Genomic DNA, 25,585 nt, shown 5'->3' on the forward strand with positions numbered 1-25,585 from the left:
ATGTTGCTGCACGTGAGCTGTGCACCTGCTCCTGAGCCCCTGTATGATATTAGACCAGCGAGCAAGCCTCCCACCGACCCACTTTTATAAAGGCCGTCCAGAAAACTACCAGCGTTCCAGGAAATGAGAAGATGAAAAGAGTTGTCTTTTTGCAAAAAGACAGGCGGAGAGAGACTGGGCTTGTTCTCCGGATCTGAGGCTGCTCACGCTTTTCATCCTGCAGTGGGATTTGATGCAGCAATTTCCTCTGCAACCCGGGCTGAGAGTGTCTGTGAAATGAGCCAACAAGGTTCTCTCGCTCGCACAGCACAAGGAAGAAAAAGGAGGAGAGGAGGAAATCCGCGAGGAAAACATCTGCCAGCCAGGCATGAAACGCACCACTTCCTAGCTAAGGAGGCCGGTGCTGTGAGCATCTCAAGGCCTTTTAGGACCAAGGCAGGTCTCATGCCTGGAAGAACCTGGCCAAAGCTGCTCATTCTGAGGTGACAGCCCTGCCACAAAGCAAATTCCTTGTGTTATAGGAATTCTAAGGTCTCATATAAGGGACGCAGGTGGTGCTGTGGGTTAAACCACAGAGCCTAGGGCTTGCCGATCAGAAGGTTGGCAGTTCGAATCCCTGCAATGGGGTGAGCTCCCGTCACTTGGTCCCTGCTCCTGCCCACCTAGCAGTTTGAAAGCACGCCAGTGCAAGTAGATAAATAGGTACTGCTCCGGCGGGAAGGTAAACAGCGTTTTCGTGCGCTGCTAGAAGCGGCTTTGTCATGCTGGCCACATGACCCGGAAGCTGTATGCTGGCTCCCTCGGCCAGTAAAGCGAGATGAGCACCGCAACCCCAGAGTCGGCCACGACTGGACCTAATGGTCAGGGGTCCCTTTACCTTTACCTTTAAGGTCTCATATATATATAAATCAAATGTTGCTAAGGCATACATAAGTATATAAACTACGTGTCTGAAATAGTACAGGAGAGCAATCCTGAAACCATTTTGACTCTCCCAAATTTACCTCAAATGTTTCTCTGCAAGGAGGAAGGAAAAGGGAAAACCTCCCATTATCTCTTTGCTCAAAAATCCTGTCTTAAGGGCGTATTTGTGTATGAATAGGGTGAACCTGTGACCTGAATTCAGGAACTGAGTATTTACCATCACAAAAGAATGGCCAGGCTGCCCAGGTAAAAGCAATCAGTGACCATTATCAGGTATCCTGGCTGACCTGCTGTAGCCCGCCTCCTTCTGTGAGGCAATTTTCAAGTGTCTATATAAGAGCTTGCACACCAATGTTCTGGGTCCCTCCTCCCTGCTGCATGAGTGGGGACCCTGTTGCAACAGTTTTATAAAGATCAGGCTTACTAGCTGCTTTGCTTCTCAATATTCTCTGGTTGGCCTCTGTTATTTTCTCAAACCGACAGAGAACCTACTTAAGGACTCTATATGGGCTCTTAGATACCGCATAAGGCAAAGGTTGTCGTGTTGCTGCACATTCCCCCCTCTCCCCTCTGGTTTGTGTCTAAAATTCGGTATTTGCAAGGAGACAAACTCTCTGGTGGAAGGAGCCGAACCCCACGTCTCAGTTTCAAATTGCAAGCCAAGCCTTTGGCTGCAGCTCTTATCGACCAAATTGTATTTCATGTACAATCATGCCGTCAATAAATCTCTCCCCACCACACACCCTGCCTATTCCCAGGCCCTCATCTTGGATTACCAAAGTAAGCAGTTTATCCGCCAGATCTTTGCAACCGAGCAGAATCCCATCAGGTGTTTTTCTCTGTTCCAATCAATAAACCATCTTTGTTTGGATTCCTCGGTTTATTAGATACTCCTCAGAAGGGCAATTAAAAAAACAACAAGAACGGGTGAACATTCCTTGTTGTAACAAATAGGTCGCAGCAACAGAACCACAAAGCGAGCTGTGGTTCAAGCAACATCAATGACTTTGGGGCCAAAATCTACCTGAGCAATTGTAGCTTTCTCAAAGCCATAGGTAGTCAAACTAAGGCCCGGGGGCCGGATCTGGCCCAATCGCCTTCTAAATCCGGCCTGAGGACAGTCCAGGAATCAGCATGCTTTTACATGAATAGAATGTGTCCTTTTATTTAAAATGCATGTCTGGGTTATTTGTGGGGTATAGGAATTCGTTCATTTCCCCCCCCAAAAAATACAGTCTGGCCCCCCACAAGGTCTGAGGGACAATGGACCGGTCCCCTGCTGAAAAAGTTTGCTGACCCCTGCTCAAAACCATCAGTGAAATCGAGGGCTTTTTTTCTGCCCTGATGTGTATCACTTTGCCAGACCCTCCTAGTATCCCTATTTTCCAGAGACAGTTCCTGATTTACAGAAGCCATCTTTGGTTTCTGATTTGATCCCAGAATGTCCCGCTTTTCCTTAAGACATCCCTATTTTCATCCGAGAAATGTTGGAGGGTATGGAACTATATGACACACACACACCCTGAGCCAAGGAGATAAGTACAGTGGTACCTCAGGTTAAGAACTTAATTCGTTCTGGAGGTCCGTTCTTAAGCTGAAACTGTTCTTAACCTGAGGTACCACTTTAGCTAATGGGGCCTCCCGCTGCCGCCGCGCGATTTCTGTTCTCATCCTGAAGCAAAGTTCTTAACCCAAGGTACTATTTCTGGATTAGCGGAGTCTGTAACCTGAAGCGTCTGTAACCTGAGGTACCACTGTAACTAGACACCCTTTAAAAGACATCTGAAGGCAGACCTGTATAGGGAAGGGTTTTTTAATGCTCAATGTTTTGTTATGTTTCTATATATGTTGGAAGCTGCCCAGAGTGGCTGGGGCAGTTGTTGTTGTTGTTGTTGTTGTTGAATAGGATGTCCCTTTTAGAAGATCAAACCTCTCCATTCTGAAGGAAATCAGCCCTGAGTGCTCACTGGAAGGACAGATCGTGAAGCTGAGGCTCCAATACTTTGGCCACCTCATGAGAAGAGAAGACTCCCTGGAAAAGACCCTGATGTTGGGAAAGATGGAGGGCACAAGGAGAAGGGGACGACAGAGGACGAGATGGTTGGACAGTGTTCTTGAAGCTACCAACATGAGTTTGACCAAACTGCGGGAAGACAGGAGTGCCTGGCGTGCTCTGGTCCATGGGGTCACGAAGAGTCGGACATGACCAAACGACTAAACAACAACAACAACATTTTCATCAGAGAAATATTTAAATTGAACTGCATTTGCCATTTTATGGTCACCTTTACATCTCCGTACCTCCTTTCTGAGAGGAGGCGACCAGAACACCAGTAATATGTAGGGTAAATACTACTGGAGACACCTCAGAAAGGGGTACGGATGGCAACCCTCCAAATTCTCTCCGCCTACAGGCTCCCGTTGCAACTGGGGAAGGCACAGGGATCAGATCTTGCCCACCGTGAGAGGACAAAGCCCTTTGGGAGCCCCCTCGCAAATCCACACCCACCCAATTGAGCAGAGCGCCTACAGATGGAGCCCGCCCCGCCCCGAATCCAAACTGCCATCTGCATTTCCATTCTGTCGGGAACAAGCAGAAATTTGCAGCTGAATCGAGGAACAAAAGCCAGCCGGCGCAGGCAGGGAGCTAAATAGGCCACGTATAAATAGTGCCAATTGTTCGTGCCCGCTGCTCACATCGTGAAATTGAGGGGGGCTTTGAAAGGATCTCGTCTCCCATTCTTCCCCTCGCCAAGCCAAGGCGAGGTGTTCTTTTGAGGGGAAATCTAGACAGAGATGCCTCCTCGCAGGCAGCCGGCGTTAGGAGGGGGTTGGCAGATGAATTTCCCCATTCATGGAGGTTGGCTCCTTTCAAAGTCTGGCTACGTTCTTGTGATGGCATCCTGGACACTGAGCCAGACCTTTGGTCCATCTTTACCAGTGTTGTCTACCCGGAGGACTTGTACACGCTTAACTTTTGCCCTGCTCTTTCCAGACACAGGTCCACACTTTACAACTCCAGGTCCACCGGTGCCAATTTAGGGGCTCCTGAGGGCCCGAGGGCCCACAAAAAAAATGTTGTGGGTGCTTGGCACCTGCACAGTGGGGCCCTCCAACGCTACTTCTGGTGCCTTGTGAAGCACCAGAAGTCAAGTCTGAGGCCTCTCAGGGACTCAGAGGTGGTGTCTAGGGTAAGGTTAAAGGTAAAGGTACCCCTGCCCCTTTGGGCCAGTCTTGCCAGACTCTAGGGTTGTGCGCTCATCTCACTCTAGAGGCCGGGAGCCAGCGCTGTCCGCAGACACTTCCGGGTCACGTAGCCAGCGTGACAAGCTGCATCTGGCGAGCCAGCGCAGCACACGGAACGCCGTTTACCTTCCCGCTAGTAAGCGGTCCCTATTTATCTACTTGCACCCGGGGGTGCTTTCGAACTGCTAGGTTGGCAGGTGCTGGGACCGAGCAACGGGAGCGCACCCCGCCGCGGGGATTCGAACCGCCGACCATGCGATCAGCAAGTCCTAGGCGCTGAGGTTTTACCCACAGCGCCACCCGCTAAGGGTGTCCCACTAAGGGTAAGGTTACCAGATTTTTTTCAATGAATCTGGGGACACTTTTCAACTTCAATGGATTTTGTATGGGGACTGATTTGTAAATCCGGGGACTGTCCCCAGAAAACAAGGACGTCTGGTAACCTTAGACTAGGACCTTGAGAGGCCTCAGAGAGGGAGTCCCAGGACTCACGAAGCCTTCTGACGTGACTTCACACCCTTGATTTGCATACCAAATCAGAGCCTAGGGCTTGCCGATCAGAAGGTCGGCGGTTCGAATCCCCGCGACGGGGTGAGCTCCCGTTGCTCGGTCTCTGCTCCTGCCAAGCTAGCAGGTCAAAAACACGTCAAAGTGCAAGTAGATAAATAGGTACCGCTCCAGCAGGAAGGTAAATGGCGTTTCCGTGCGCTGCTCTGGTTCGCCAGAAGCGGCTTAGTCATGCTGGCCACATAACCCGGAAAAACTGTCTGCAGACAAATGTCAGATCTCTCGGCCAGTAAAGCAAGATGAGCGCCACAACCCCAGAGTCATGTGCTACTGGACTTAATGGTCAGGGGTCCCTTTACCTTTATCATGATATTAATTGGCAGTTTATTTTCACTTCATTTCCTACTGATCTGTAACACTTGTGTCCCCATTTTCATCAAGCTATCAATCAGTCCCCACCAGCCAGATGCCATGAGTGTATATGTGAACTAAATGCACAACAGATAAACAGAGGACTTACTGTTCTTTTCCGCTTCAAAGCAGCGTGGGGGGAGGAAAGGAAGAGGAAAAAAGTCAAATACATTATTGCAGTAAACAAACATCATCAAAGGACGCTAATATTTCTCGGCAACGTCTGAATAAGGGGAGGCTGATCAAGTCCTGGACACACGTCTGCAGTTAGTGACGGGCTGGGTAAGGGCCAATCAACCCAAGGAGATTACTGTAAGATGGAAGTCTTGTGTGTGAGTGGTTCCCAAGTTTGGGAACTGGGCAGGTTGACGTCATGCCTTGCCCTGACCTGGTACCAGACAAAGAACCCTCAGAGGACATCCCACAGGCAGGACCGAATTCCGACAGCGATACTCTCCCCTCCTGTGGCTTCCAGCAACTGGTATTCAGAAACAGCTGCCTCCAGCTGTAGAGACATGGCAGTGCCATCCTGGCTGGTAGCCATCGATAGCCCTCTCCTCCATGAATTTCCCCAAGCTGGTGGCCATCACTGCCTCCTGTGACAGAGGGTATGTGATGCACAAATTTCCTTTTATGTGCCCTGAATCTTCTAATAATTCACTTTCTTTGGATGTCCATAATAATAATAATAATAATAAATTTTATTTATACCCCGCCCTCCCCGGCCAGAGCTGGGCTCAGGGCGGCTAACACCAATAAAATCACAGTAAAAACATAATGGGGGAGAAAAAAGGGGGGGAACTATTTAAAATACAAGTTAAAATGCAATTTAAAATGCAACCTCATTTTAAAAGTAGCTGATAAATCAAGACCAGAAGGGGAGGGAAAAATAAGGGTCAGACTGAGTCCAAACCAAAGTCCAGGCGGAACAGCTCTGTCTTGCAGGCCCTGCAGAAAGATGTCAAGTCCCACAGGGACATAGTCTCTTGTGACAGAGCGTTTCACCAGATCGGAGCCAGTACTGAAAAGGCCCTGGCCCTAGTTGAGACCAATCTAACCACCTTGCGACCTGGGACCTCCCAAATGTTGTCATTTGTGGACCTTAAGGTCCTCCGCGGGGCATACCAGGAGAGACGGTCCCGTAGGTACGTGGGTCCTAGGCCGCATAGGGCTTTAAAGCTCAAAACCAGCACCTTGAGTTCCAGAGTTATCAGACAGGGAGAAAAAACTTTCTTCTCTAAACTAAAAACTCTGAAATATCCCTTTCGAAGGGAGACGGCCAGAATTTTACACAGTACTCCAAATGCAGTTGCACCATAGATTTGTATAATGGCATTGTGACAATTATAGAATGGCAAGGTTGGGAGGGACTCTGAGGGTCATCTAGTCCAACCCCCCCCCCCCGCAACGCAGGAATCCAACAGATGGCTACCCAACCTCTGCTTAATAACCTCCAAAGAAGGAGAGTCCACAACCTCTTGAGGGAGTCTGTATGTCAGGTGTGCATGCAGGAGCCAGGCCCTGTGACCAATAGGACTTTGCAGGACTGGGGCCTTCCTAAGTTTGTTCTGAAGAGGCAAGGCGCGGCCACACAGGTGAGGCCAATTGGTAACTCACAGCACCTGGTGGCAAGAGCCAGGAAGGGATATAATGTCAGCATTTCCCTTTGGCTCTTTGCCACAGCAACACATTCCCTGCACTGCTGCGTTTGACTCCTTGCCTCTTGATCCTCGGACCCCTGACTTCGTGACTCCTTGCCTCTTGATCCTCGGACCCCTGACTTCGTGACTCCTTGCCTCTTGATCCTCGGACCCCTGACTTCGTCACTCCTTGCCTCTTGATCCTCGGACCCCTGACTTCGTGACTCCTTGCCTCTTGATCCTCGGACCCCTGACTTCGTCACTCCTTGCCTCTTGATCCTCGGACCCCTGACTTCGTGACTCCTTGCTTCTTGATCCTCGGACCCTGACTTCGTCACTCCTTGCTTCTTGATCCTCGGACCCCTGACTTCGTGACTCCTTGCTTCTTGATCCTCAGACCCCTGACTTCGTGACTCCTTGCTTCTTGATCCTCAGACCCCTGACTTCGTGACTCCTTGCTTCTTGATCCTCAGACCCCTGACTTCGTGACTCCTTGCTTCTTGATCCTCAGACCCCTGACTTCATGACTCCTTGCTTCCTGACCTTCGGACCCTTGACTTTGTGGCTCCTTGCTTCTTGATCCTCAGACACCTGACTCCTTGCTTCTTGATCCTTGGACCCTTGACTTTGTGGCTCCTTGCTTCCTGACCCTCGGACCCTTGGCTTCTGGACTCCTTGCTTCTTGACCCTCGGACCCTTGCCTTCTTGACTCCTTGCTTCTTGATCCTCGGACCCCTGACTTCGTGACTCCTTGCTTCTTGATCCTCGGACCCCTGACTTCGTGACTCCTTGCTTCTTGATCCTCGGACCCCTGACTTCGTCACTCCTTGCTTCTTGATCCTCGGGCCCTTGACTTCTGGACTCCTTGCTTCTTGATCCTTGGACTCTTGACTTCCTGACTCCTTGCTTCCTGACCCTCGGATCCTTGACTTTGTGGCTCCTTGCTTCTTGATCCTCAGACCCCTGACTTCGTGACTCCTTGCTTCTTGATCCTCAGACCCCTGACTTCGTGACTCCTTGCTTCTTGATCCTCAGACCCCTGACTTCGTGACTCCTTGTTTCCTGACCCTCGGACCCTTGACTTCTGGACTCCTTGCTTCTTGATCCTTGGACTCTTGACTTCCTGACTCCTTGCTTCCTGACCCTCGGATCCTTGACTTTGTGGCTCCTTGCTTCTTGATCCTCAGACCCCTGACTTCGTGACTCCTTGCTTCTTGATCCTCAGACCCCTGACTTCGTGACTCCTTGCTTCTTGATCCTCAGACCCCTGACTTCATGACTCCTTACGTCTTGATCCTTGGACCCTTGACTTCCTGACTCCTTGCTTCCTGACCTTCGGACCCTTGACTTTGTGGCTCCTTGCTTCTTGATCCTCAGACACCTGACTCCTTGCTTCTTGATCCTTGGACCCTTGACTTTGTGGCTCCTTGCTTCCTGACCCTCGGACCCTTGGCTTCTGGACTCCTTGCTTCTTGACCCTCGGACCCTTGCCTTCTTGACTCCTTGCTTCTTGATCCTCGGACCCCTGACTTCGTGACTCCTTGCTTCTTGATCCTCGGACCCCTGACTTCGTGACTCCTTGCTTCTTGATCCTCGGACCCCTGACTTCGTGACTCCTTGCTTCTTGATCCTCGGGCCCTTGACTTCTGGACTCCTTGCTTCTTGATCCTTGGACTCTTGACTTCCTGACTCCTTGCTTCCTGACCCTCGGATCCTTGACTTTGTGGCTCCTTGCTTCTTGATCCTCAGACCCCTGACTTCGTGACTCCTTGCTTCTTGATCCTCAGACCCCTGACTTCGTGACTCCTTGCTTCTTGATCCTCAGACCCCTGACTTCGTGACTCCTTGTTTCCTGACCCTCGGACCCTTGACTTCTGGACTCCTTGCTTCTTGATCCTTGGACTCTTGACTTCCTGACTCCTTGCTTCCTGACCCTCGGATCCTTGACTTTGTGGCTCCTTGCTTCTTGATCCTCAGACCCCTGACTTCGTGACTCCTTGCTTCTTGATCCTCGGACCCCTGACTTCGTGACTCCTTGTTTCCTGACCCTCGGACCCTTGACTTCTGGACTCCTTGCTTCTTGATCCTTGGACCCTTGACTTCCTGACTCCTTGCTTCCTGACCTTCGGACCCTTGACTTTGTGGCTCCTTGCTTCTTGATCCTCAGACACCTGACTCCTTGCTTCTTGATCCTTGGACCCTTGACTTTGTGGCTCCTTGCTTCCTGACCCTCGGACCCTTGGCTTCTGGACTCCTTGCTTCTTGACCCTCGGACCCTTGCCTTCTTGACTCCTTGCTTCTTGATCCTCGGACCCCTGACTTCGTGATGTCTTGCTTCTTGATCCTCGGACCCTTGACTTTGTAACTCCTTGTTTCCTGACCCTCGGACCCTTGACTTTGTGGCTCCTTGCTTCCTGACCCTCGGACCCTTGCCTTCTGGACTCCTTGCTTCTTGATCCTCAGACCCCTGACTTCGTGACTCCTTGCTTCTTGATCCTCAGACCCCTGACTTCGTGACTCCTTACTTCTTGATCCTCAGACCCCTGACTTCTTGACTCCTTGCTTCTTGCTTCTTGATCCTTGGACCCTTGACTTCGTGGCTCCTTGCTTCCTGACCCTCGGACCCTTGACTTCATGGCTCCTTGCTTCTTGATCCTCAGACCCCTGACTTCGTGACTCCTTGCTTCTTGATCCTCAGACACCTGACTCCTTGCTTCTTGATCCTTGGACCCTTGACTTCGTGGCTCCTTGCTTCCTGACCCTCGGACCCTTGGCTTCTGGACTCCTTGCTTCTTGACCCTCGGACCCTTGCCTTCTTGACTCCTTGCTTCTCGATCCTCGGACCCTTGCCTTCGTGACTCCTTCCTTCCTGACCCTCGGACTCTTGGCTTCCTGACTCCTGGCTTCTGGACTCCCATACCTGCTCCCACCCCGCCATCTTGCCCCTGGTCCCGACGTCCCCAGCCAGGACTTCGATCGCCCGTGAACTGGACCGTGACAGTGTACCACTGTTGGAACTGCTCTTGGTGTCAGAAAGATCTTCCTGATGTTTAGTCTGAATCTCCTTTCTTGCAAGTAACTTTCTGGAGTAGGAGAAAACAAGCTTGCTCCATCTTTCATGTGACAGCACTTTAGATATGTGAAGATGGCTATCATATCTGCTCTCTGTCTATTGGCAGTATCATTTTCAATTCCTTGCCTAATGATCCCTAGCGTGCAATTTGCCTTTTTTTTTCCCCAAAGCTGCCACACACTGTGTCAACATCTTCACTGAGCCAGCGTGGTGTAGTGGTACAGAGAGGTGGACTCGTAATCTGGTGAACCGGGTTCACTTCCCCGCTCCTCCACATGCAGCTGCTGGGTGACCTTGGGCTAGTCACACTTCTCTGAAGTCTCTCAGCCCCACTCACCTCACAGAGTGTTTGTTGTGGGGGAGGAAGGGAAAGGAGAATGTTAGCCGCTTTGAGACTCCTTCGGGTAGTGATAAAGTGGGATATCAAATCCAAACCTTTCTTCTTGTCTACTGTGACCCCGAGGTCTCCTTCCAGGTCTGCCACTGCTAGTTCAGAGCCCATGAATGTGCACGCTGGAACTCTGGGACTCCCCAATTAAACCCACACCAACTTGGCATTTCCCCACGGTCAACCAACAACATCAATGGGCCCATGGCTATCACAGTTTCCTTACGTTCTGTGCCCTCTGACAATGATCTGCAAACAATTTAACATCTACTGGACTCTCTGTCTCTCTCCCCCTCCCCTCGGGTCATTAGCAGCTCCTGGAATCCAGTCTGATAAGGAGCAAACACTTCTGGCCGGGGAATAGCTGCATACATTATTTAAATTTAATCCCGCTGCCAAGCTGAGGGATGACTTGAGATAGATGGCAGTTTAAGGATCGGAATTAACGGGCAAAATTAAATTAGGCCACGGGTGGCTGGGTGAAGAGAGACTCGCGTCACAATTTTAGCTTTTCCAGCAACGCTTCTGATCACTCCTGGTGGATGAGAGGTGCTGTTGGTTTTTAAGGGTCTCCTCACTCCATACACACACACACACAAACCCACAAAAAAACACAAACCCAATGCTCTTCTTGGGTGGTTCTTTGAAGGGTATCAACATTCTGCAACCAGACAGGCTTAATTCTGCAACCTGCATTCATGATCCGTGTTTCCTCTTTTGCACAGTGTTCCGACCATTCTGTGCATTTTATTCTGGTTTTCTTTGCTTATCACAGGAAGGAAGAAAAAAGCTCTGCAGAGCACTGAAGAACACACACACAAGCTCCCTTGATCTGGCTGCTGATATTTCAATAGGTGACAGCCATAATGCATAATTCAAACAGATCTTTGCGTCGTTATAAGAACCGTTAACGCTGAGAACTGCTGCATGAGCTCACTTTTTCCCTCCTCCCTCCCCATCCCCTTTTCCTTGTGTGTCATGTCTTTTTTATTGTAAGTCTTTACGACTGATCTTGCAAGCCATATTTTTTTTGGCTAAAGAGTGGGGTGAAACTGGTTCTCTAAAGAAATAAGCCTTAGAAACGAGGAATGAAACCTCTGGTTCTCTGGCAGCTAAATTACGCAACTGATAGCACATTCTTCCAGGTTCTGTGCATGCCTGTTGAATCACAGCAGGCACACACACAACACACACATTATTAAACAGTATGATCACATCTTATGCACAACTAACTTGCACAGTTTCAACCTTACACAGTTGAAAACTGGCCGGTGCAAGGCGGAGAGCTTAAAAGCTCCTTTTGCATCGGGTTTTCCCCACGTGGAAATAATAATAATAATTTATTATTTATACCCCGCCCATCTGGCTGAGTTTAAGCTCTCCACCTTGCTTTCCAGGCAAGTCCCACTTGGACAGGGGCTCTGGGATGCTCTCACGACATCCCATGGGAACTCAGACGGCTCCAGGAGATCTCATGAGAGCACCCCGGAGTCTGTGCACTGAACAGGCCTTTCCTGGAAAGCAAGGAGGAGAGTTTAAAAGCTCTCTGCCTTGCCTGGTGGGGTGCAGGGATAAGGCCCACTCAGTTTGCTAGCTCTGGAAAGTCAGGACGGGGTGTGCGATTCGAGTATATGTGTTTTTTTGTATATGTGCCACCCCCGGAACGTAAGTTCCACACAAGCTGTGATATAATATACAAATCAGCTGGCAGGTGGTTGGCGGAAGTGGAAAGAGTCAAAGGCCAGGAAATCCTCTTACCCGCCCCGAAGAGCCATCTGTCTATCACTCTGATACATCCACTGACCAGTGCTGTTGCCAACGACTGTGTCCGTCATGGCTGAATGTTGAGGCTCCCTGAAAGACAAGAAATTAGCAAGAGCTTGTAAGCCAGCAGCGAGATCGAGGGTTGAAGAGGTAATGATTGCAGCAGCAAAGCAGAGGGTGTGAGCTCTTCAGAATAGTTGGAAGGGACCACGAGGGTCATCTAGTCCAACCCCCTACAATGCAGGAATCTTTTGCCCTACATAGGACTCAAACCCAGGACCCTGAGATTCGGAGTCTCACGCTCTGCTGACAGAGCTACAAGGCAACAAGCCCTTTAGGCAGAGAAGCTCCCAGAGAATAATCTTCCTCTTTCACACCCATATTTGCAGGTCACTAACAGGTCCCTTCACCAGAGTCGCATTTAAGGGACGCGGGTGGTGATGTGGGTTAAACCACTGAGCCTAGGGCTTGCCGATCAGAAGGTCGGCGGTTCGAATCCCCGTGACGAGGTGAGCTCTCATTGTTCAGTCCCAGCTCCTGCCCACCTAGCAGTTCAAAAGCACGTCAAAGTGCAAGTAGATAAATAGGTACCACTCCGGCGGGAAGGTAAACGGTGTTTCCATGCACTGCTCTTGTTCGCCAGAAGCGGCTGAGTCATGCTGGCCACATGACCCGGAAGCTGTACGCCGGCTCCCTCGGCCAATAAAGCGAGATGAGCGCCGCAACCCCAGAGTCGTCCGCAACTGGACCTAATGGTCAGGGGCCCCTTTACCTTTAACAGGTCCCTTCTCAAAGAACCATTGGGCACCCTAAGTGGATAGGAAATAAACTGCCTTTCTGGTGTAGAGAGATTTTTCTGAGTTGCAATTTTGTTCACAAGGTGGGCTTCCTGGAGGGAAAGCAGCACAGGGCATTTTATCTGATGCAAGTAAAACTGAATCTGTGAGCGCTGCAATGGGTCAGTTTGACATCAAGTCTGCACGGACATTTATATGGGAGCGATCGAGAGCTAAACCATGCGCAGTGCTACAGTGCACCAGCCATACGTTGGGTGTTGCCTTGCTATGTCAGCGCTGAGTCTTGATGCTAGACTCCTGCCGCACACCACGCCATTTGCACGAGGAAAGCCAGTACGCATGGGAGCTCAGAAAGCAGCTCCTGCGTGTCGGAAGAGACACAGCGGTGTGGACTCAGAAAGCGTCGCCGCACAACAGCACAAAGAGGCACAACTTTAAACAAGCAAAACAGACTGTGAATGGTGTAGAATTCAGAGAGCTGGCTTCCTTTTCCTGTTTCAGGGTTCAATACTGCATAATGGTGCCATGCTGGGACATGGACAACAGTTTCATACCCTCCAGTATTTCTCTAATGAAAATAGGGATGTTCTATTTGTTGTTGTTGTTGTTGTTGTTGTTGTTGTTGTTGTTAATACTCCAGATATCTGCGTTATCCCAGCTACTCTTGGTGCCTTCCAATATACATAAAAACATGATGAAACATTAAACATTAAAAAAACATTAAAAAGCCCCTATACAGGGCTGCCTTCAGATGTCTTCTTAAGGTTTTAAAGGTAAAGGGACCCCTGACCATTAGGTCCAGTCGTGGCCGACTCTGGGGTTGCGGCGCTCATCTCACTTTACTGGCCGAGGGAGCCGGCGTAGAGCTTCCGGGTCATGTGGCCAGCAAGACTAAGCCACTTCTGGCAAACCAGAGCAGCGCACGGAAACACCGTTTACCTTCCTGCCGGAGCGGTACCTATTTATCTACTTGCACTTTAATGTGCTTTCGAACTGCTAGGTTGACAGGAGCAGGGACCGAGCAACGGGAGCTCACCCCATCGCAGGGATTCAAACCGCCGACCTTCTGATCGGCAAGTCCTAGGCTCTGTGGTTTAACCCACAGCGCCACCCGTGTCCTTCTTAAGGTTTTAGAGTTACTTATTTCCTTGGCTTGCAGGTTGCATATCTCCATACCCTCCAACGTTTCTCTGGTGAAAATAGGGACGTCCTAAGGAAAAGAGGGACATTCCGGGATCAAATTGGAAACCCAAATGGCTTCTGTAAATCCGGGACTGTCCCTTTAAAATAGGGACACTTGGAGGGTCTACTCGGAGTAATTTGCAGTAACTACCTCCATATTCCAGTTGACCAACAGATACATTTCAAAAGAATTATTACCAGGGGTTAAAACATGTTCAGAAGCCCACATTTTCTATGGCATCTTTGCCACACTCCACTTAGGCTTCCTACTCCACTGATTTTATCTGGTCCATTAATTTCAATGGGTCTACTCTGAGCAGGACTAACCTTGGGTAAATCCAAGTGCATGCAACTTAATCAAAAAGTTATCCTGGAAATTATTTAATCTGGAATTTATAATTGATGATAATGTATATTATTTGATTTGATTTAATATTGGAAGATGCTTATTGGAAAATGAATAAAAAATATTTACAATTTTTTAAAGTTATCCTTTCCACTCCTTAACCTTGACTCCATTTCCCTCTTCTTTGTCTGTTGTTTCCTCTGTGCTGAATCACAGACTGTAATCTCATCGGGGCAGGGACCCACCCTCTCATACTTTGTGCAGCCGCAGGCAAGTTAAGGGTGCTGTGTGAAGAAATGGTGACCAGGCTAGGCCTACTAGCTTGCATATTTTATAGGTTTCATAAAATTTATTTACACTTGATCGCAAGGAGAGGAAAAAAACCTCAAAGCTGTTTACAAAAAAGAATAAAACAAGAAAATTATCGATAAAACCAGTTAAAGCAGCTGTTGAAATAATGAAATGATGATTGCAATTAACGACCAGTGAAAAACAGATTAAAACACTTGTCAACATTCTATGTATCTGGTCAGGCTTGTCTGAGCAAGCAGGAGCTAAAGAGAGTACTGTGAAGGTACCTGCCTGGTAGCTCAGTTGGTTAGAGCTTTGTGCTAATACAGTGGTGCCTCGCAAGACGAAATTAATCCATTCCGCGAGTCTCTTCGTCTTGCGGTTTTTTCGTCTTGCGAAGCACGGCTATGAGTGGCTTAGCGGCTATTAGCGGCTTAGCGGCTATTAACGGCTTAGCGGCTTTAAGAAAAAGGAAACAAACTCGCAAGAACTCGCAAGACGTTTCGTCTTGCGAAGCAAGCCCACAGGGAAATTCGTCTTGCGGAACGACTCAAAAAACGGAAAACTCTTTCGTCTTGCGCGTTTTTCGTCTTGCGAGGCATTCGTCTTGCGAGGCACCACTGTAATGCCAAGGTTGCAGGTTCGATCCCACTATGGGACAGCCGCATATTCCTGCATTGCAGGGGGTTGGACTACACTAGATGATCCTCAGGGTCCCTTCAAACTCTATAATTCTACGTTATCAATAGGCAGGGAGTTCCAAAGTGCGGGTGCTATCACAAGATCAGTTGTGGCAAGATCAGTTTCTTGCCAACACAGAACAAGTCTTATGCGGCACCTGTAACAGAGCCAGTTCCGTAAATCTTTTTATTATTATTTTATTAACCATTTCAACATAACAAAATATCAGAACATATCATCTTCATTATTTTTCCCCCTTTCTCCCCTCCCCAACAAACCCTTCCCCCCCCCTCAAGACTTCCCTCAGCTCCTCCCTCTGATTTCTCAACACATATTGTTCTCTCCATACTGTAAAATTGTATAAATCTTATATTATCTATCTACTATATTAACCCTCAATAGATTTGTGTATGTTTATTCAAAACCTGCCAAGGAGCCCGGTTCATTTTGTCGTCTTTTTAAATAATTTGTAAGGAGTTCCCATTCTTCTTTGAAGTCACCGTTGTCCTTGCCTCGCAGTTTGTATGTCAGTTTAGCCAGTTCTGCATAGTTCATCAATTTCTCTTGCCACTCAGATCCATAAACCAAAGCGGTTAAGTGGGCCTTCATGGGGTAAGGGGATAACCTCCCATCTCTGAGATTTGTGGTGGAGGTGGGGGCACTTACACCAAGCCGAAAGGATTTTCCACTAGCTTGCTATAGGAAGTATTATACCAGACCAGAACATTGGTCCACGGAGCACAGTGACATAGCCCAAAGGATTTCCCAACCCTCTTGACTCAAGCTCTTTTTCACTGGACATGCCAGGAACCTTACGCTAACAAAAAAAAGCATCACTCTGCTCTCTGTGTGTTTTCAGTACAGTGGTACCTCGGGTTACATACGCTTCAGGTTACAGACTCCGCTAACCCAGAAATAGTACCTCGGGTTAAGAACTTTGCTTCAGGATGAGAACAGAAATCGTACTCCGGCGGCGCAACAGCAGCAGGAGGCCCCATTGGCTAAAGTGGTGCTTCAGGTTAAGAACAGTTTCAGGTTAAGAACGGACCTCCAGAACGAATTAAGTACTTAACCCGAGGTACCACTGTATTGTAAAATCTATATTTACACATCTTCACTTTTCTTTTACATACCGACCATATCTATGATGCATGTTTTTGGTGGTGGTGGTTTTTCCCCCAAAGATGTGCAGTGGTACCTCGGGTTACAGACGCTTCAGGTTACAGACTCCGCTAACCCAGAAATAGTACCTCAGGGTCAGAACTTTGCTTCAGGATGAGAACAGAAATCGTGCTCCGGCAGCGCAGCAGCAGCGGGAGGCCCCATTAGCTAAAGTGGTACCTCAAGTTAAGAACAGTTTCAGGTTAAGAACGGACCTCCAGAACGAATTAAATTCTTAACCCGAGATACCACTGTATATCCATACATACAACCTGAGCAGAGGACGGAGGGACTCACAGCATTAAGGCCTCAACAGAACTTCCTTCCCCATTAGAATCATAGAGTTGGAAGGGACACCCAGGGTCATCTAGCCCAACCCTGTGCAATGCAGGAATCTCAGCTAAAGCGTCCATGGCAGACGGACATCCAATCTCTGCTTTTAAAAACCTCCAAGGAAGGAGAGTCCACAACCTCCTGAGGGGGACTGTTCCACTATCAAACAGCTCTGATTGTCAGAAGGTTTTTCTGTATGTTTAGCTGGAATCTCCTTTCTTTTAACTTGAAGCCATTGGTTCGAGTCCTACCCCCCAGAGCAGGAGAAAACAGGCTTGCTCCGTCTTCCATGTGACAGCCCTTAAGATATCAGGGTTCCAGGGAAGCCTGAATTCACATGCCTTGAGTCCATCACAGAGCAAGACAGGCCTTTGCCTCCTCAGCTTCCAGCACCAGCCAAAAACTCACGCACACAAGTCTCACATACAAAGTCCTCCTAGCAGCGTGCCCGTTGTTCTCCATCTCAAGATAGCATTGCATCCAGGCTGGTGAGTTTGGAAAAGATCCACCCATTAATAATAATAATAATAATAATAATAATAATAATAATTTATTATTTATGCCCCGCCCATCTGGCTGGGCTTCCCCAGCCACTCTGGGCGGCTTTCAGCAAAATATTAAAATACAGTAATGCATCAAACATTAAAAGCTTCCCTAAACAGGGCTGCCTTCAGATGTCTTCTAAAAGTCTGGTAGTTGTTGTTCTCGTTGACATCTGGTGGGAGGGCGTTCCACAGGGCGGGTGCCACTACCGAGAAGGCCCTCTGCCTGGTTCCCTGTAACTTGGCTTCTTGCAGTGAGGGAACCACCAGAAGGCCGTGGCAACAGAGCAACCTCTTTCGTAAGTAGCAGTATTAACCTGGTTGGCCAAAGCCAGATTGGACTGGTTCTGCAGTCTCTAGATTTTTAACATCACTGGATGCTGGCTTACAGGCTTGGAAGGGACCCGGGACATCATCCAGACTGACCCCACAAGCCTATAATGGTTTCATCATGGGTTGAACAGGTGTTGTGTACAGGGGGTGCAGAAGCAAACCACAAGGTTTGCAGAGCCCTGAAATCTAAAAACTTAAGGGATCTGTGAAGACATAATCAAGCTTGATTAATTGGGGGGGGGGGCGGGTTTGAACAGCTTTTCTGTGAAAGGGGGCGGTGTACACTTCAAACCTCAACCAAACCTGTCTTCCTTCCCTGCCAGGTGAGGATAGTTTTAATTACCTTACGAAGCAGCTTTGGGGGGAAAGCCCAGTTCACTTTGTGACATTCCCACCCATCAAACAACTTTTGTACTTTGCACCACGGAATAGCAGAAACACCATCAATACCCTCTCCATCGAACAGCAACAGGAGACATCCTCGCACACGGATCATTAAAAGAAAAAGCTGCCAAGATTTCGCCAGGTATCTCATTTCAGGCATGTGAAAGACATGATCAAAGAGGAAATGCTGTTTTCCTTTTGTTTACTCCGTTCCTCAAATCCCCAGAGTGGGGGGGGGGGGAGGCTCCAGTTTGCTTCCTGCATCTTCAGAGAACAGATGTAAACGAGGAAAAAAGGCAGTATCTCTGAGTGATGCCAGCTCTGTGGGGAACAGCCCTACATCTTGCTTCAGCCTTTTTGACCAGCGTCAAGGACTTGGGCTCCAAACTCTTCCATAAGGCAGCAATGGCTGCAGGTTGATGTAAACAAGAAATGGGGCAGAGAGAGCCTGTGAGAGGGACCAAGTGATGGTGACTAATAGCCAAAGTAGAATCCAAAGCCATGTTAAAATGGCTTATGGATAATAGTCACATAAATGTAGAATTGTATAGCTGGACCATAAAGAAGGATGATCGCCAAAGAATTGATGCTTTTGAATTGTGGTGCTGGAGGGGACTCTTGAGAGTCCCATGGACTGCAAGAAGATCAAACTGATCCATTCTTAAGGAAATCAGCCCTGAGTGCTCACTGGAAGAACAGATCGTGAAGCTGAGGCTCCAATACTTTGGCCACTTCATGAGAAGAGAAGACTCCCTGGAAAAGAACCTGATGTTGGAAAAGATGGATGGCACTAGGAGAAGGGGACGACAGAGGACGAAATGGTTGGACAGTGTTCTCAAAGCTACCAGCATGAGTTTGACCAAACTGTGGGAGACAGTGGAAGACAGGAGTGCCTGGCGTGCTCTGGTCCATGGGGTCACAAAGAGTCGGACATGACGAAACGACTAAACAACAACAAAATAGCTGGAAGAGACCCTGGGGGTCATCGAGTCCAATCCCCTGCGATGCAGGAATTGCAACTAAGGAATCCAAGGCAGAGGGCCCTCCAAACCTTCTTTAGACACCTCCAATGAAAGAGAGTCCATCACCTTTTGAAGGAGTCTGTTCCACTGTCAGACATCTCTTATTTTCAGAAACATCTTCCTAATGTCTAGTCAGAAACTCCTTTCTTGTAATCTTAATCCATTGGTTCGGGTCCTAGCCTCCAGAATAGGAGAAAACAAGCTTACTCCATCCTCCATGTGACAGCCCTTGAGATATCTGGAGATTATAATCTCTTCTCAGTCCCCTCTTTTCCAGACGAAGCATAACCAGCTCCCTCAACTTTCTCATAAGACTTGCTTTCCAGACCCTTTATCATCTCACTCGTCTGCACATCTTCCAGCTTGTCAACATCCTTCTTAAATTGTGGTCCCCAGAACTGGACACAGGACCCCAGGTGTGGTCTGACCAAGGCAAAAAGAGAGAATCCTGTACCTTGGTTCTCAAATGGAGTCCATTCCAGAAGTTCTTTCAATTCCCATAACTGTTTGAAAACTAAGGCACAGCTTCCGATTGGCTGCAGGAGCTTCCTGCACTCAATCGGAAGCCGCAGATGCCGCGTCGGAAGTTCGGCTTCCAAAAAACATTCGCAAACCAGAACACTTGCTTCTGGGTTTGCAGTGTTTGGGAGCAAAACGTTCAAGTCACAAGGCATTCCAGAACCAAGGTACGACTGTATATTGATGATGATGTTGGTGGTGGTGATTTAACTACCCTCCGCTGAGAGACCCAACTGCTTAAGACTCCAAGAGGGAGCTTAACCTGGTTCGGAGAATGCCAACACCAGCAGCATTCCCACAAGACAAAAGAGAGGGGCAGCTTCCACAGCAGTTAACTCTGGGGAGGGTCTACTGCTCAGGATGTCTGCTTTGCATGCAGAAGCCCCCACGTTCCAGCCCTGGCATCTCCAGCCTAAATGGCTGAACTGGGAAAGCCTTCACTCTGTTCACACTGACATGCCACACGTCTGATGAAGTGGAGGCAGTGTGGTGTAGTGGTTAGAGGGTCTGCCTAGGACCTGGGAGAGACCAGGGTTTGAATCCCCACTCAGTGGGTGATCAGCCACTGCCTCTCAGCCTGACCCACCTCACAGGGTTGTTGTGGGGACGACTAAATGAGGAGGGGGAGGACCATGCAAGTCATCTTGAGCTCCTTGGGTGAAAAGGTGGGAAGGAAATGCAATAAATAGATATCATAAGCTTGCCAACCTGGTGTCTTCCAGATGTTTTGACTACAACGCCCATCAGCGCTAGCCAGTACAGGCTGATGGAAGCCTGCAAAGAACATTAGGAAGAGCCTGCTGGATCAAGCCAATGGCCCAGCCAATCCGGCATAGTCTCATATTGACCCCCAAAGGGAAACAAGCACAAGAGCCCCCTCTACTGGCATTCAGAAGCATTGCTGCCTCTGACCATAGAGGCAGAACATCAGGTAAAGGTAAAGGGACCCCTGACCATTAGGTCCAGTCGTGGCCGACTCTGGGGTTGCTGCGCTCATCTCACTTTATTGGCTGAGGGAGCCGGCGTACAGCTTCCGGGCCATGTGGCCAGCATGACAAAGCCGCTTCTGGAGAACCAGAGCAGCGCACGGAAACACCGTTTACCTTCCCGCTGGAGCTGTACCTATTTATCTACTTGCACTTTGATGTGCTTTCGAACTGCTGGGTTGGCAGGAGCAGGGACCAAGCAAGGGGAGCTCACCCCGTCACAGGGATTCGAACCGCCGACCTTCTGATCGGCAAGTCCTAGGCTCTGTGGTTTAATCCACAGCACTACCCACATCCCAAACATCAGAGCCAGGAGCTATAAGGCTACATGAGCTTGGAATGGGAGTCGCTTTTCCATTTTGCCTTACCGAGAGCTGAGCAGCACCCAGACCCTTGCACACCCTGAAGCAGACTGGTCCCGTAGTAAAACCTGGAACTTGGGCAGGGGTGAAAAGGAGAGGCGCAAGGGGTGCTTCAGGTGCAGTTCCCAGGCATGGCATTTCCAGAGTGGGAGCAACCCGACGACCGGCTTCTTTCCATCCCTTTCCCAGCTCTGCAATGCAGCTTTCTTAAATATTGAACAGGCTGGCTGATGCAACTCCGGCGGGTAAAGCCAAGACTGAGGGACCGCTTGGCTTTCTTTTCTCCCCCACGTTGAGGAAGCCTGAACGCAATCAATCTTCATTCAGGAAAAGAAGGGGGAACGACCAAAGAGGACGTGGCGAGAGGAGAAGAAAAGCAAGAAGGGAGAGATCCGCAGAGCCTCTCCCTTTGCACGTGCCAAGAAGGTGCACCCAGGGGCAGGGAAGGCGATTGGCATTTTTCGGGGCCCGTTTCCCCGCAAGGAGAGGGGCACAGGGCCGGGCGACCCTCCAGATGCCGGTGGACTCTCAGGGATGCTGGCTGTTGGGAACTTCTGGTTCACAAGGTTGTTATGTAATAGGTTGATGAGAAAATATGCAAGCTGGGGAGCAGGTAGGCACCCAGATGAGCAGCCCTGGGCTTTTAAAGCAACTTCAGCTCCACACAAAGCAATCTGCCAGGCTGGCTCCTTGCCACCCACCTGCAAAAACACAGAAGCATCTGCATTGCAGGGGGTTGGACTAGATGACCCTCGGAGTAGCTTTCAATTCTACAGTTCTACTATTCTTCAAGGGATGCAGGTGGCGCTGTGGTCTAAACCACTAAGCCTAGGGCTTGCCGATCAGAAGGTCAGCGGTTCGAATCCCCACGACGGGGTGAGCTCCCGTTGTCCGGTCCCTGCTCCTGCCAACCTAGCAGTTCAAAAGCACATCAAGTGCAAGTAGATAAATAGGTACCACTCTGGCGGGAAGGTAAACGGCGTTTCCATGCGCTGCTCTGGTTTCACCAGAAGCGGCTTAGTCATGCTGGCCACATGACCCGGAAGCTGTACGCCGGCTCCCTCGGCCAGTAAAGCGAGATGAGCACCGCAACTCCAGAGTCGTCCACGACTGAGCGGTGAGGGGTACCTTTACCTTTATTATTCTTCACTGGCTATGTTCAAAAGAGCTGAACGCCTTAACTGCAGCCTCCTGAACCCAACTGGGAGAGGGCTTGCAGGAGCCCCCAGCCCCCATTGAATCCCCTCTCCCCACTGTCAGCTATTAACGCCGGAAAGGTAATGTCCACACCTGTTAGGACCTTATGGGCATAGCAGGATGAGTTCAGATCAGCAGATAGATGGTCTTCGGGGGGGAGATGGTTGCAGGCAAACCCCATGGTCCAACTCTCCCAAGAGTGGGGCAATATTTTCAGCCTGAGGACGACATTTCCTTGTGGGGTAAAAAGGTAAAGGTAAAGGAGTCTTGCACAAAAGTCCAGTCAAAGGCGGCTGTAGGGTTGCTGCGCTCATCTCGCTTTCAGGCCGAGGGAGCCGGCGTTTGTCCACAGACAGCTTTCCGGGTCAGGTGGCCAGCATGACTAAACCACTTCTGGCGCAACGGAACACCGTGTTGGAAACAAGAGCGCATGGAAACGCAATTTCATTGGCCCCCAGTACGTTTCCGAGCACAATTCAAAGTGTTGGTGCTGACCTTCAAAGCCCTAAACTGCCTCGGTCCAGTATACCTGAAGGAGCATCTCCACCCCCATCATCCAGCCCGGACACTGAGGTCCAGTGCCGAGGGCCTTCTGGTGGTTCCCTCGCTGCAAGAAGTAAGGTTACAGGGAACCAGGCAGAGGGCCTTCTCGGTAGTGGCGCCTGCCCTGTGGAATGCCCTCCCAGCAGATAAACAACTACTTTACTTTTAAAAGAAAACTGAAGGCGGCCCTTTTTAGGGAAGTTTTTAATGTCTGATGCTGTATTGTTTTTAATATTCAGTTGGAAGCCGCCCAGAGTGGCTGAGGAAACCCAGTCAGATGGGCGGGGTATAATTATTATTATTATTATTATTATTATTATTATTATTATTATTTTATTACTATTACTATTATTAGTATTAATATTATCCTTCCCACCGCAGTGGTACCTATTCATCTACTTGCACTGGACTGCTTTCAAACTGCTAGGTTGGCAGAAACTGGGACAGAGCAACGGGAGCTCACCCCATCACGCGGATTTGAACTGCCTACTTTCTGATCTGCAAGCCCAAGAGGCGCCATGGTTTAGACCACACTACCACCCACTCCCTTGTGGGGACCAGATGCTCGTGATGGGTAGAGCCAAAGGCAAAGGTGAGGGGTTAGGCAATGGATGTGACTCTTACCTTTTTAAGGAGGCAACATCACAGCCATGCAAAAGCTTCTGCACAGAGAGACCTGCCTACCTCGGTCAGGGCAACAAGGGGCATTATCAGCCGTTCGTAAGTACATTCCAGGCATGCAAAGGCCTCCGAAGAAGGCATGGAACAGGGTCACTGAAGGTCATGACTTGGGGACAGTCCCAAGAGCAAGGGCAAGAAGGAGAGATCTGCTGCCCAGTGGCTACTAGCCAGGATGGCTCAGTTTTGCCGCCACGGGGGGAGGCAGCAATGCTTTTGAATAGCAGTTGCTAGAAACCACACAGAGGGCTCTGGGACTTCCGGGGTGGTGCCATCAGCAATGGCGGACTCCCTCTGATCTGGAAGGACTAGCTCCGCGCGAAACGGGTCTTTTCCGCTACGGCGAAGCGGGGACCCTTTGGAAAATCACAGACGGATGAAGCCTGTGACCATGGGACTCGGCGGGCACACTTAGCGCCCCCCCCACCCGCAAAGGAACCCACTAACGGGCTCCGAAGCGAAGAGGGGGAAGCGGCGCGGTGCTGAGAGTCAACTGCTATTTCCGTGGAGTGAAGCCGCATAGCTGTTGCCGGAGAGCGCTGCCTTTTTCCTGGGACAATTTGGCTTCTAAAATAATCCCCCGTGAGTACTTAAATTTCGGACAATTGGATTTTAAATAAGGACTTGCGAGCAGAAAGGAATTGGACTTAAAAATTTACTTCAATTTGGCACTGAAACGGGAAGGTCTAAACAGGAAGTCAGCCTTCCGTTTCTTTGTAGACAGAATAAAGCAAAGACAACGTAAACTAGAGCTCAGAAAATAGCTTTTAAAAGATTAACTTTCATCATTTTAAAATTGTTGAACCCCCCTTCGGAAGCAGGAGAAGAAGGGGGATCTTTTTCGGACTGTAAAGTAAGGTAACTTTCCGCCGTCCTGATCCTGGAGCGGGGTGTCAGGACTGACGTTTGAAGCTCATTGACCAGAGACAAACGTTTTTGACAGACAGCTAAAAGAAGAGAAACATAGTGATTCCACTGTTCCCTTTCGCATTTTAAAGGAACAAATATTGACAAAATATCTCAAAAAGGAAACTTTGTTGCTAGATTTGTACTTAAAAGAAAGAACAAATAGAAGTTTTCCCCCTAGAGGGAGACTGTGAAACTGTAACTAATTCCAGGGAGCTTGCAGCTGTTACAGATTACAATCGTGGGAATAGACCTGTGACCTTGTAGGACAATGTATTCAGAAGCTCTGTGGTGTGCTCTCTGTAAAACAAATGCCCTACTGGAACAGTTAAATGAGAAGACGGATTTGATGACTAATGCGGTCAGAATTTTTGAACAGGCAGTGGGAAACTATATGGAGCCCACCCAGGAATCAAATCAGGAGTGTGCCCTGACAGAACAGATGAGAGAAGAGGATGTTGCTGAATTTTGGGCGCCAGAGATGGAGGGAGCTGTGGCCCTGCAGGAACATGAGCTTTTGGACTTGACAAATGAACTTGGAAAAAGCCAGATTTGGAAAGATAAAGTTTGGACTGGTTTGGAAATGGGGGGTTGGATAGACCCCCCTATGCAGGGATGTTTGGACTTTCCAAGTCTGGCAATGGGCCGTGAGATGTTTGGGGCTGTGGGGGCTCTTAATTTTGGAGGGATTCTGAAACATGTTTTCAAATACCACATGGAGTTTAGTCTGGTCTTTGGAAAAGGGGCTGATCTGTTGAAAAGGGTCAAAAACATTACCAAGCTGGAGTTCCCGCGAGTGAAAGGAGAATATGAAGAAGAGCCGCGGAAGGGACATGGAAGAGACTTAAGGGCCTCGGATATAAGGTTACCAGGTTAATGCGCTAGATCAATGGGATAAAAAGGACTGACAAAACCCGGGACCAGGAGGAAAGGATGCTGGATGAAGATTGGATTGTTTTTATTTCTTTTATTATTATTAGGATTGTTTTATAAAATTGATGAATGTTAGAAAAATGTTGGAACGAAATTACTTGGCTCTAGCAAAAATGTTTAAAGAATTAGGTAAGAATATTATGGTTATGAGAAGTTGGTAAAAATAAGATTTAAGTTTTAGGTTTTAAGGTTTTCTATAAGATAAGATGAAAATAGATTAAGGTAATGTAATGACAGAATATTATTAAATATGGAAATAATGCGATAATTAATAACTAGGATACAAAAAAAGGGAGGAGGAGGAGGTCAAAGAAAGAAGGTAATGAAAGGGGAGGATTCGAGAATGATGGATTTGTTTTTGTCTGTTTGTGGTGTATTTTTGTTTTTTGAATCTGCATTGTTTGATGTGGTTTGTTTTCTTTTTGTTTTCTCTTTT

At 48.8% G+C, this 25,585-nt stretch overlaps 1 protein-coding gene across 5 annotated transcripts in view; it reads right to left on the reverse strand.

Annotated features, from left to right (window-relative positions):
• RPH3A (rabphilin 3A) overlaps positions 1-25,585 on the reverse strand; it is a 121,497-nt gene that overhangs the window by 64,456 nt on the left and 31,456 nt on the right. For 4 of the 5 annotated variants that reach the window (XM_081017371.1, XM_081017370.1, XM_081017368.1 and 1 more), the window contains exons 2-3: positions 11,948-12,043; positions 5,198-5,209 (exon numbers count right to left, since the gene is read on the reverse strand). In XM_081017371.1, coding sequence (XP_080873497.1) covers positions 5,198-5,209; positions 11,948-12,024 — 89 coding nt within the window. In that variant the 5' untranslated portion in view covers positions 12,025-12,043. The remainder of the gene's footprint in view (positions 1-5,197; positions 5,210-11,947; positions 12,044-25,585) is intronic. The other variant, XM_081017367.1, reaches the window with a different exon arrangement.

The sequence above is a fragment of the Podarcis pityusensis genome (assembly GCF_964106645.2).
Source record: "Podarcis pityusensis genome assembly, chromosome: 8".
Taxonomy (NCBI): domain Eukaryota; kingdom Metazoa; phylum Chordata; class Lepidosauria; order Squamata; family Lacertidae; genus Podarcis; species Podarcis pityusensis.